Source organism: Trachemys scripta, chromosome 14, assembly GCF_013100865.1.
Source record: "Trachemys scripta elegans isolate TJP31775 chromosome 14, CAS_Tse_1.0, whole genome shotgun sequence".
NCBI classification, from domain to species: domain Eukaryota; kingdom Metazoa; phylum Chordata; order Testudines; family Emydidae; genus Trachemys; species Trachemys scripta.
In genome coordinates this window covers 27,022,010-27,034,784 of record NC_048311.1, presented here as the reverse complement: position 1 = coordinate 27,034,784, position 12,775 = coordinate 27,022,010, and the positions used below count along the sequence as shown (strand labels likewise).

At 38.7% G+C, this 12,775-nt stretch overlaps 1 protein-coding gene across 4 annotated transcripts in view; it reads left to right on the top strand.

Moving 5' to 3' along the window:
• SMURF2 (SMAD specific E3 ubiquitin protein ligase 2) overlaps window positions 1-12,775 on the top strand; it is an 89,501-nt gene that overhangs the window by 57,745 nt on the left and 18,981 nt on the right. For 3 of the 4 annotated variants that reach the window (XM_034790561.1, XM_034790558.1, XM_034790562.1), the window contains 4 exons: window positions 1,691-1,893; window positions 5,582-5,666; window positions 10,209-10,367; window positions 10,701-10,766. In XM_034790561.1, coding sequence (XP_034646452.1) covers window positions 1,691-1,893; window positions 5,582-5,666; window positions 10,209-10,367; window positions 10,701-10,766 — 513 coding nt within the window. The remainder of the gene's footprint in view (window positions 1-1,690; window positions 1,894-5,581; window positions 5,667-10,208; window positions 10,368-10,700; window positions 10,767-12,775) is intronic. The other variant, XM_034790560.1, reaches the window with a different exon arrangement.

Sequence of the window (12,775 nt, the reverse complement as noted above, 5' to 3'; positions counted from 1 at the left end):
ATCTCTGGGTAATCTCATCCACAAACACACACTTCACTTTCATCTCTGTGCTGATGACTCACAGATCTCCCTCTCTGCTTCAGAACGGTCTCCTTCTCTCCAAACTAAAATCTTGGCCTGTGTCTCTGAGATCACCTTGTGGATGTCTAGCTGCCAGCTCAAGCTAAACATGGATAAAACAGAGCTCCTAATTTCCCCCCACCTCCAAAGTCCTCCCTGCTACCTCTTTTCTCGATCACTGTGGACAACACCAGCATCTTGCCTGTCACTCCCTGGGCTTGTAACTTGCATCTCAAATCTCTGTCTAGGTCCTCACATCCATGCTATGTCTAAATCTCACTGATTGTTTTTCTGCATAACATCAGTAAGTTATGGCCTTTTCTATCCATTCACGCAGCTAAAACTTTCATGCAAGCTCTCGTTATCTTGCGTCTCTCTTACTGCAACATCCTTCTTTCTGGCCTTGACAAAAGCAATTTTGCCCCACTCATATTTGTTCATAATGCTGCTGCAAAGATCATTTCTTAGCTCATTGCTTTTATCATGTCGCCCTTCCCTTCTCTATTGTATCAAATACAAGCTGCTTGTATTTATTTTTAAGGCACATTATAGTCAATCCTCGCCCTACGTATCATCATTCATTCGCTATCAAGCTGTCAGTGCTCACCTCTGATCAGCCCATGATTTCAACCTCCATTTATTTTCAAACAGACACCTATGTTACCCATGCACTTGGGAGGAGCACCCCATAAATATCAACATAGCTATCTCATTATCCATCTTCAAATCCCACCTGAAAAATCTTTTGCCATAATGTCTACAAAAAACTTGACAACAGTTAGGCTGCTAATATGCGGGGATTGCTGCCTATCTTTCTAACCAATATTGTCGCTTTGTTTATTTGTGTGTCTATCCATCTGTTGTCTCGTTTTATAAGTAGATTATAAGCCCGTTGAGACATGAACTGTCTTTTTGTTCGGTGTCTGAACAGTGCCTATTGCAATGGAGGTCATGGTTCATGATGAGGGCTCCTAGGCATTATGGAAATACAAATAATAAAAACAACATGCTCAGGTAATGTCTGACCGGGGGAAAAGTTCCAGAGCTGCAGGCCCCTCGCTAAAAATACCCTACTGCCAGCCCCCTCTTTTTTTTTTTTGTTTTTTATTTAAAAGTGTGTGGAGAGGTGTTAAATCAAGTGCTTCACATGATCTAGACTGCTGCCGCAGCAGAGAGCAGCAGTCTTTAAGGTAGGCAGAACCCATAACAATTTGAGCTAAAATGAACACCTTGAGTTGTATCTGGAAGCTAATTGACAGCCAGTGCTTATCACAGAGCACAGGCATAATGTGCTTCCTGCAAGAAGCATTGCTAAGCTAGTGTATTCAAACGGTCTTCAGATGTAACTCATGTAGAGTACGCAGGACAAATGCATGAATAGCTTAGCAAGGTCTACATACAAAAGAGTAGTTTGCTGTCTTATCAAAGCAGTCTTTGACACAGCGGATACCTGAATATTTCTCACATGTTTTATGAAATTAAACACGAGTGACTGTTTCCTGCACTTTTAGTGACTGATGCTGTCATCTATTGTATGTAAATGTTGTTTCATAAAGGATAGATGTGGTTGGAGAGAATAATTTCCTTGGTTACAAAAGACAAGTAACCTTTTCTCATTACCTCTCAACAGACCAGCATCTGAATATTCTAGTCCAGGCAGACCTCTGAGCTGCTTTGTGGATGAGAACACACCAGTTACAGGAACAAATGGTGCGACATGTGGACAGTCATCAGATCCCAGATTGGCAGAGAGAAGAGTCAGGTCTCAAAGGCATAGGAATTACATGAGCAGAACACATTTACATACTCCTCCTGACCTGCCTGAGGGATATGGTATGTGAGTTAAAAAACAGGGTGACATTATTCCAGTCCTTCTCTAAGAAATTAAGTAAATTTCTCCTCCCTGCTCTTTGTAACTTTTTTCAATCCTCTTTTTTTCTTTGATAACTGGTTTAAAATGCTGATCTGTCTGGGGTCTGCACAAAGTCTTAAATTTAAGCTTGGATTTCTGGTGATAGCCTTATTGTAAAGCAGTCAGACATTTTGTGAGGAAGGATGGAGCTCCTCTTCCCATTCCATTATTCCTGTCCTTGTTCTCTGAACAATTTAGTGACATTTCTATAAATTGGAAATAAATACTTCCCTGCACTGATTCACAATCAGGTGAAGAAATGTGCCAGATGGAAGCCATTAGGGAAGGGCAGACAAAAATGGTAACTGCATTTGGAGCTATTGAACTTTTCTTTAAGACTTTTGCTGTTCCCAGAATATGTATTTGTTTCCATAGTAGATTCTTACAAGAGTGCACTTAAATGATTGGACATTATTAATGTACCACATGTATTCATCTGCAATTGAGCATATATCTTCAATGGTCAAATGGGCAAACTTAGGTATGATTTGTGGTTAAGTTAAAGAAAGGACTTTGATACATTTTATAAACTCTTTAAATTTAAATTAATCTTGATATTTAAAAGCGTAATTTGATTCTCTTCCCTTCTATATGTAAATTGAAGTGGTAAGGTTCATTTGTGACTTAAGAGTGGAGGGAGAAACTCTTGCGGTTTTTAAACTTGCAGCCCTTGAGCTCAGTACAACACTCACTATGGGCAATAGGTGTCTTTCCACAAACTGCAATGGGAGTTGGAACAAGCCATATTCCAGCATGTTGGAAAACCCTCCCTTATATTTTGTTAGTGTGTAGATGATGGGCGATAAACTGCAAGAACTAGAAAAGAGGAAGCCTGGTGCCAGTAGAAACGTACATTACAATAAGATTGATTAGAAAGAGGCTAGAAAATCATGGAACACATTAAAAATCATATGGCTTTTCCCCCACAATTTACAGAGGTTCACCTGCTTTGTTTCCATAGTATTTAAAAAGGAGGCCATCACTACCGCATCACAAAGCAGTGCAGCCTAGTGGATAGAGTATTGGGCCAGGACTCAGAAGATCTGGGTTCTGAGGATATTGTGAAGGCAAGACTATAGCAGGGTTCAAAAAAGAACTAGATAAGTTGATGGAGATTAGGTCCATCAATGGCTATTAGCCAGGATGGGCAGGGATGTGCCAACTTCCCCTCTGCCCCATGGGTGTTTGACCCACCCCTGCACCACCCTCACCCCACCCCAATTCCACTCCCTTCCCCAAGTCCCTGCCTCTTTACTGCCTCCTCCCCTGAGCGTGCCACATCCCCACTCCTCCCCCTCCCTACCGGAAAGTCCTAAGCGCTGCCAAACAGCTGTTAGGCGGTGGGCAGGAAGCGCTGGGAGGGGGAGGAGCGGGGATGCGGCACGCTCGGGGGAGGAGGAGGTGAGGAAGGGATAGAGGTGGGGGAAGCTTGGCTGCCGGTGGGTGCGGAGCACCTGCTAATTTTTCCCAGTGGGTGCTGCAGCACCCACAGAGTCGGCACGTATGGGGATGGTGTCCCTAGCCTCTGTTTGCCAGATGCTGGGAATGAGCGACAGGGAATGGATCACTTGATGGTTACCTGTTCTGTTCTTTTCTTCTGGGGCACCTGGCATTGGCCACTGTCGGAAGACAGGATACTGGGCTAGATGGACCTTTGGTCTGACCCAGTATTGCCATTCTTATGTTCTATTCCTGGCTCTGCCACTGGAGTGCTGGGTGACCTTGGGCAAGTATGTGCCTCAGTTTCCCCATCTGTAAAATGGAGATAATGATACTGCAAAGCACTTTGAGAGCTACTGATGAAAAGCACTGTATAAGAGTGGAGTATTATACTTTGATCACGTCACATATTTTGTCAGATAAACTATAGTGGATGACATAAGTAGTTAACGTCTGCATGGTAATGTGACCTTGTCCCTTAACATTTCCTAAAATCAAGTGCTTTTAGCTATTCAGTAGGTTTAACTGAACTTCATGAAGTTTCAGTTTTTAAAATTGGAAGACTTCTGGCACAACTGAACGAGCCCTTATCCATGTGGCTAGAGAAGATACTCACACAGTTGTAAGTGTAGTTGGCCAAGTTGATTCCATTTCTCATAATACCTATAAAAACATTTAAACACAGAGATAATGCTGTAATCTCATTAAATGTCTAATCTTTTTAGTGGAAGTTTTTGCATTTGATGTGGTGTTCCTCATTATCTAGAGGCTTTTGTAGGACACTACCAGCTGGTAGTAGAGAAATACCTATGTCATGGATAATGACTTGTTAATTACCTGGATATCTGGGTCAAGGACATCTGAATTGACTCTCTAGGGAAGTGGAACATTTTAAAGTAAAACATGGAATATTTAATAGCTGCTTTGAACTTATGCTTTTTTAAAAGTCTGCATTCTTGTCAAATTTTGTATACAAACTTAATATTTCTAGTGTACAACTAGGGGAATATTGGAATACTTTTGTTTTAGACTACTTGAGAAACGTTACCACATTTGGTAGTTCTGGAAGGCTGGTACAAAGACTGTTTTGAAACATGTTTCCACGTTGTTCAGTTGCTGATATAACTTCTGCTATACCCTGCTTAATTTTTTTTTTTTAAATCACTTTACCAAAAAGTCTGATTTAGATCCCTATAACAGTACACTTAGGCTTTGTCTACACCACGCAGCTTTTAGCAACACGGCCACGCCGTTACAGCTGTGCTGCTAAAAGGCACGCAGTGTAGCTGCTGTCTGACGGCAAAAGAGAGCTCTCCTGCTGACAAAAACCTTCCACCCCCCACAAGCTGCAGCAGCTTTGTTGGCAGGAGAGTGCTCCTGCTGACAAAGCGCTGTTCACACTGGTGCTATTCATCTGTAAAAATTTTGTATTTCAGGGTGTATGGTTTTTTTAACACCTCTGAATGACAAAAGTTTTGCCGACAAAGTTCCAGTGTAGCCAAAGCCTGAGACTCTCTCTTCATGGGACTTTTACTCCTGTTATAACCATGGAATATGTGCTAGTTAAGTGTTTGTAAAATGTGTGCTATTCTAGAGTTTAGGCACTGCCTTAGAGGAAGTAAAAGCCCAGTATTGCTGAGGTTTTATTATGTAATCCCAGATGTAGACACAATTCCAGAAGAAACTGAAACCTTTGTCTCATAATAGACTCCTATGAACTGCAAAGAAAAGATACTGCTCTCCTATCCATATCTACAAATTGTAGTATTTCCCCGAAACGCTGACTGTAGAAAAACTATTCCACACCTCTAGCAAAAACAAATATCTAAAAACTGTCAGATTGCCAATTGTCAAGGCTTGCTGCTATGCTAATTGACTCTGATTTGGATTTCTTACTTGGACGCCACATGCAACCTGCTCAGCCTGCTGTCAGGAAGCCTAGCTCTCTCCACATGTTAATCTGATGACAGTACCTAGAAACCTTCCATGGAAAAAATCTGTTTGTTTAACCACATTTCTAGAGCATCTCTTCTTCTGAGCAGAGCTGTTTGGTTAGTAATTTTGTCTATAATCTTGTAGTATGAGCTTGATGACTTTTTATTTTCCTTTTCCCTTTCATGCATGTCAATCTTTGTGGTTGTTCTTAAATTATTTTATCTTAATTAACAGAGCAAAGGACAACTCAGCAAGGTCAGGTCTATTTCCTGCATACTCAGACCGGTGTAAGCACATGGCATGACCCAAGAGTACCAAGGTAAGAGAAGAACTCACATGTCTTTATTGTTATATAAAGTCTTAAATTAAACAGGATGCTCTTAAAATTGCTTGTCCTCCAATATTACACTGTTGAATGTTACTTAAGAGAATATGCAGATTGGCTTGCTAGATGAAACATGCCCATGCCCCCTTCTCCATCCCCACTCCTCCCCAGCATCCAGCTTGTCATCTTAACATAAGCCACTCAACAAAATAAATTACACCCCTTGCATCAAAAACTAAGACTTCAAAGAATTCTTCAATAATAGAAAGTCTCAGAGAATAAATAAAACTGTTTTTATGAAAGGAAGTATGGTACCTGATGGTGTTAGTATCAGATATAGCCCCAAAGGTTACAACCAAGTCTGGCTTTTTATCCCTAATAAAATAATGGAACACACAGTAAAAGATGGAAAAATCACCAAGGCTTTGTCTACACTACACAGCTTTGTTGCTAAAAGTCAGGCAGTGTAAATGGGCTGTAGTCCACGAAAGCTTATGCTCTAATAAATTTGTTAGTCTCTAAGGTGCCACAAGTACTCCTGTTCTTCTTTTTGCTGTTTGTTGGCACTTTTGCCGACAAAATACTTCCACCCTCTATGAGCGGGGTTCGTTTTGTTGACTAGAGAGTGCTCAACTTTTGTCTTTCGGGGGAATGGGGGCTTTTAAGCACTTGTGAACGACATTGTCCTTGAATTGACAGTGTAATCAAAGCCTTAATATGTAGGGCTGGCTCGTCAAAAGTTCTCAGCTCCCACTGAGAGAAATGGGAGCTCCCAGAAGCCCAGCAACCTGGCTTCTGCCTTTAGGTACCCAAATGAGAACTGAGTTCTTATAAAAATCTGGCCCATAGAAGATAACTGAAGCATGAGAATTTAGCAACATAAATTTTAAGTGCAAATCTTGTCAGACAAACTGGATTATTTTTTTGTTTGCAGACAAGCCTGGGAATTTAAATTCCTAACTGTGCTGGACATTAAAAATTGTGGATTTAACACAGAGCCTGGTTTTATGGCTCATTACAACAATTTGTAACACATTCTGCTGCCTACTCACCCTCCTTTGCTCTATGACTGCAGAGGTGCTAAGTGCCCACTTCATTTTAAGTGGTCTCCTAAACACCCCTTGTGTTTAACAATCTGTCCCACCTTCTATTTAGCTGCAATACTCTATGGTTACCTTCTGCAGATTTGAGGAAGAGCTCTGTGAAGCTTGAAAGCTTGTCCTTTCCAACAATAGAAGTTGGTCCAATAAAAGATATTACCTCACTCATCTTGTCTCTGTGGGTTATTTTATTGACAGAATTAAAAAAAAATTGAAAAGAATATGGTTGATGTCTTGTATGTTGAGACTTTAATAATGCATTGGATACAATATCTTATGGTCTCACAATCAAAATAATTCAAATTGGCTTGGATATGAATACTATCCCATGGTGAACTAATTGAAGGACTGTAAATAAAAGGGAAATGAGAAATGACAGTTTTTGAAGCTGAGAAAGGCGTGTAGTATATTACTTCAGGATTTGGCGTTAGATCCCTTTTCATTAAATATCTTCCTTTAATGATCTGGAAGAAGGGAGCAGGCAGCACATACATGAAATGTACGTATTACACTAATTTGGGAGGAGATGATATGAACACCACTGAGGACAAGGCAGTAATACAAAGGGACCTAGATGTGATAGAAAGGGATGCTCGAAACAGCAAAATATGATTTAACTTGGAAAATGTAAGCCAATATGTTTTTGTAAAAAGGTAACTTGCAACACTGATACTCAATGGGATATAGAAGTTGTGAAAATGGTGGGATACACCTAGAGGTGACCATGGATAGCGTTTGTAATAGTCCAAAAGATCCAATGTAAGGCTGTGTGTACAGGGGTATTGTATAGTGGAGCAAGAGGGAATACATAGACTGTTCCTTGGATATTGTAGTTAGTTCAGGGCACCTCATTACCCATAGACAAATGGAAGGAGTACACACAAGAGAACCAAATTGATAAAAGAGCTAGAAGGCATTGACTTGATTCTTTACACACAAAAAGCTAATGTGTACAACTTGGCTAAACATTTAAAGGGGAAGATTAATCTGAAGTGTGTAAATATCAGGAGGAAGGGGAATATAATTAGGAGTAATGAATTTAGAGGGAAAAGAGATCACGAAAATGTTCCATACATTGATGAGATGTACTAAATTCTGGAATGGTCTCCTAAGGGAAATGGGGAAGCCCAATTTTCTTGACATATTTGAAACTAGATTAAGTACTAGAAAAATGTGCTCTGCAGAATAAATTCTGCCTTTTCAGGGCGAGATGGACAGGATAATCCAATACATCTTTGCATCTCCATTTTCCAGAAGGTTGAGGTTTACTGTCCCACTCATTAAACACATCCCTGTCTGTGTAAAGAGAGAGAATTGTTAGTTTAAAAAAAATCCTTGTTAACACACTGTAAGCTCTTTAAGATTATTACCTCCTAAAATCTGCTGATGCTAATGTAAAAATGGCATGTACAGTCCTAAATTGGCAGCAAGCCCTGAGATTTATAAGAAACTTTACAACTCTGTGGTTGGCTTCTGCTCATGTTCATTCCCATGTAAATGGATGTTGTATTGCCAGAAGTGGGTAAGGTGCTTCAAAACCATAGTATGAAGAACAAAAATTAAAGTTTTTAATGAAAAAGTGACACTTTTGCTGTTTGAAATACTACTGTTGAGATAAGAAAAATACCTTTGTGACATTGTCCTTTGGGGGACTATGGAGAAGACTTTCTAAAACACAAAAGGCAATTAAGCAGCTGATGCCAAATTGTCAACTGCCGTTTGTGCTTAGAAAATCTTCCCCTGCATCACACTTTCCAACATTTTCTGTGAGCAATATATTCTCTATCTTGCTGCGTAGAACTAGTCTCCATTTGTATGTGGGGACTTTTTTTAAAATACACCTTAATTTATCCACGCTTTTTGTGCCTCAGATAATTGAAGTTGCAATTGAGAGCATATTGACATTTAGTTGTTTGTGGGTGTGATCAGGTGGCTTAACATCTACTTCATAGAGTACTTCCGTCATTTTGCCCTGTCATTATTTACGGCTACAGACTTGATGCAAGAAAGGAGGGTTTAGAAATTATACCTGTAGCCTATATAAGTACATGCCTCTCTCTTAAATAGATCAGCCTCATTTTGATTGTTCAGGTTGGGGATGGGGAAGGAAATCCAAATTCTAGACTGGTGGCGGAATATAACAACATTTATATTCAGCTATTTTTGTATTTAATAGATTTAATTAAGAGCAGCACAAACTTCTCAAACTGTAATTATAATGTAAAAGATAGAAGCTTCTGTGTGATAGCAAGAGGTCAGTGGATCTGCAAATTAACCCCATTATGAAAAATTGATTCATTAAAATGCTTTGGACAAAAATTATTATTTGCTAGGTATTTATTGCTCCACCTAAAAAGGTGAGCTACTAACGAGATTTCCTTTCACTATACTTATTGTAATCTTGTAAATTCTTTCATATATCCTGTGTTAAAATACTATTTTCTAACTATTTACAATGACACTACTCTTTTCTGAATCAAAAGCAGTACTGCTATGCTTCATATTCTACAACAAGACCTCACAAAGGGTATAGTGGGATTGATAGTCTTCTACATTAGTTGAAGACTGCCATTGTTACAAACTGGTAAAGAATTGGGGCACTGGTCCTTTTACAAAAGATACCAAATGCTTAAAGATGCAGCATAATAATTTGCTTTGTAAAAAGTCATAATCTGTGTATTTGGGGCCAAATTGCTTCATGAGTTACATATGCCCTACTTCCAAGGATGTCAACAGAAGTTGAGCTAGAGTACCTAACGGTTGTCAGGGAGAAAGGATGTTTTATCATTCCTCAGAGAAATGCTATGCAGTTTTTAAAAAACACAGTATTCATCTTAAATAAATTAACCTGCATATGCTACTTGCATTCTTCTGACTTTAATAGAGATTACCTGAGACCACTTAATTGTTTACTTAAAATACTCGTTAGAGCTTTTCTTGCATCTAATTTTGTTTTTAAAACAGCCAAAAATGACTTTGTTTAGGCAGATATCATGCATAAATCTTCATGGAAAATGTAACTAATCAGAAATGTGGTTTGTTTTGTGGGAGTTTTTTAAATGTGATTGAGTGGCTTAAATGACTATTATTATTTTTAAAACTGTTTATTGTTAAAACTGGTGCAACTCCGGTTGGCAAATATGGTGGCAGCTTTTATTTTTGTTTTAAATCTGTATTAAATTAGTATCTGATTGTTATTTTGTAAAAATGAAGATTATGTAATAACTGCTTTTCCAATGCATGTGTAGTCGGGTGTGTATATTTTCATTTTCTTTGGTAGGATTGTACCTTGGGAGTAGAGATTCCAGCTGAACAGATTAAGTTTCTGAAACAATACATTTTCTCAGACTTCATGGAATTGTTCTGTTACATTTACACTTGTTTGGCTCAGAGGCCAAATGCTGAGGTATTTTTCATTTTATATTTGTTTTTGCAGGGATCTTAGCAACATCAATTGTGAAGAGCTTGGTCCACTGCCTCCTGGATGGGAGATCCGTAATACAGCAACAGGCAGAGTTTATTTTGTCGACCATAACAACAGAACGACACAGTTTACAGATCCGCGGCTATCTGCTAATTTGCACTTAGTTTTAAAGTAAGTTTGAGAAGTGTCCAGCACGTATTAAATTTAATATTCGAACAAGAAGGTGACTCGTGAGAGTGCTTGTTATAAGCCAAGGCGCATTCTGTGTTATGTAAACTCTCTGCAACAGTATTTGCCCTTTAATTAACATGCTGCAGACATCTGTGTAATAACATAATATATATATATATATATATATANTGTTATGTAAACTCTCTGCAACAGTATTTGCCCTTTAATTAACATACTGCAGACATCTGTGTAATAACATAATATATATATATATATATATGAGAGAGCTTTGATTACTATATAAATATTTTAATCTCTACCACCCTTCAACAGGGGCGTGGCCACTGTGATGTCATGGGGGGGCAGGTGCCATCCAATGGAAGAGATCTGCCACCCCAGGTGAGAGATTGTATAACAGTGGCATTTATCCAGGGACAGTAAAAGTAGTGCCTGCTGTACCTTTTTGCATTGTCTTCAGATTTTAATGTTTTAGTCTATGGGGTAACAAACTGATTTAAAAAAATTAGATGACATATTTTGTTGTCGTTAAAATAAAACATTGATGCTTTGGGCCAGGGAGCAACTAGGTATCCTTCCACAGTTTGTCCAGCTCCAGATCTCTAATAAAGACAATTAGAAACATTCTGAACAAAAAGAACCACTCATTAGAAATGAAGCTACTACTAAACACAGAGAAAAATAGTAAGGGTATTTATGATGTGCACTAGGAATATGTCCCAGCATTTAGAATCTTAAGCAAAACCTAAATCTGGGTATTTTCAGATACTGCCTTTTTATTATTATTATTAAATAAACATTAAGGAATTCTGGCGCTTACTTTCATTCCTGGTGTACTCATTTCGCATTGGAGTGTTTCTATACCACTAAATGTGGAAACCAAAAAGAATACAAATGTTTGTTTTGTCTAGACACAGCTATCAGCTTGACCAGACGTTGCTGGAATTTTGACTCTGCTGTTTCTCCCACTAACAACTTTTTAAGACCTTTGTTTCTGGAAACACCTGCATAGCATTAACTAGGTGTTGAATGGAAGAAACAGTGAAGAGCTGGATGGAGAGAAAGGAGGTGTTTGGGAGGGATAGCAATACGTTTTCTTAAAGGGAATCAGGGTATGTCTACACTTAAACTGCTACAGCAGCACAGCTTCAGTGTAGACACTACCTGTGCCAACAGAAGGGGTTCTCCCATTGGCATAGATAATCCACCTCCCCAAGAGGCAGTAGCTAGGTAGATGGAAGAATTCTTCCTTTGACCTAGCACTGCCTACACAGAGGGTTAGGTGAGCATAACTATGTCTTGGGGGTGTGTGGATTTTTAGCTATGCCAATAAAAGTTCCCGGTAGACCAGCCTTCAGCCATTGGGAAGTGAAGCCAAGGAGAGTATGTCAGGAGCCAGCAAGTAGAAGAATCAAATTAGGTTCCGAAAACATCCAGAAAAGCTTTTTATGTAATTTGTGCCATCACCTTTAAGTAGGCTAGCTGGTTTGGGAAAATGGCTTTTGTCTGGACAATCCACATCTGGAATCTAGTGTATTGAGAGAGAATTTGTCATCTAAACATGAGAAAAAAATATTTTTAAATGTTTTGAGGACCATATTTTTGAGTGTTATGGGCATTTTATGAAAGTCTTCGTAGTATAAGATGGCATCTTTTTATGAACGATGTACCTTTTTTTCTTAACTGTGTTTAGATTCCTTGTCTCCTTAGCTGCCTGCTGGCATTGAAACTGAATTTACCAGTGATACTTTGGGAGCCTGCACACATCCAACACACAGAACTATTTTTATTTTGGATATTTTAACCAAAAATTCTCTTGTACAACAATACAATTTTTATATTTGTAGAAAAGTCAATTTGTAGGAGTATATTTATTTTTAAAAAAGAAATATTCTGGTTAGTACAGCCTCTGTTTAGATCCATCAGTTGCCATTTCATAGATATGTACAAAATAACTATGACATGGTCGTTCGCATGACATTTTATTGTGCTTACAATAGAGCTAGCTTTGCATCAGAAAAATCCAGTTTGACTAGCAAACTCCAGAACCATTTTACACTTCTTCAAGCTGTATATAACAACATGCTTAAGTTTTTCATTTGTACATCTGTCTTTCATTAGAAAAGGATTTTAGAAATTCAACCAACAGTGTCTGCAGGCTGACAAATCTTCTGTAATGTTTATTCTTTTATTGTACCAGACAGGATATGTGAAAGTGATTCTCTCTCCACGCCCCCCCCCATTTGCTCTGAAGTAAAAACACGTCATTTGCCTTAGGCCTGAAAGATTTTGTAAATTATTTGAAAAATAAAATAATAATGTTTAAGAGGGATGGGTGGAATATAATTCCAAGTCCAAAAATGTAACATAGGGTTCAGTTCAGATGATAC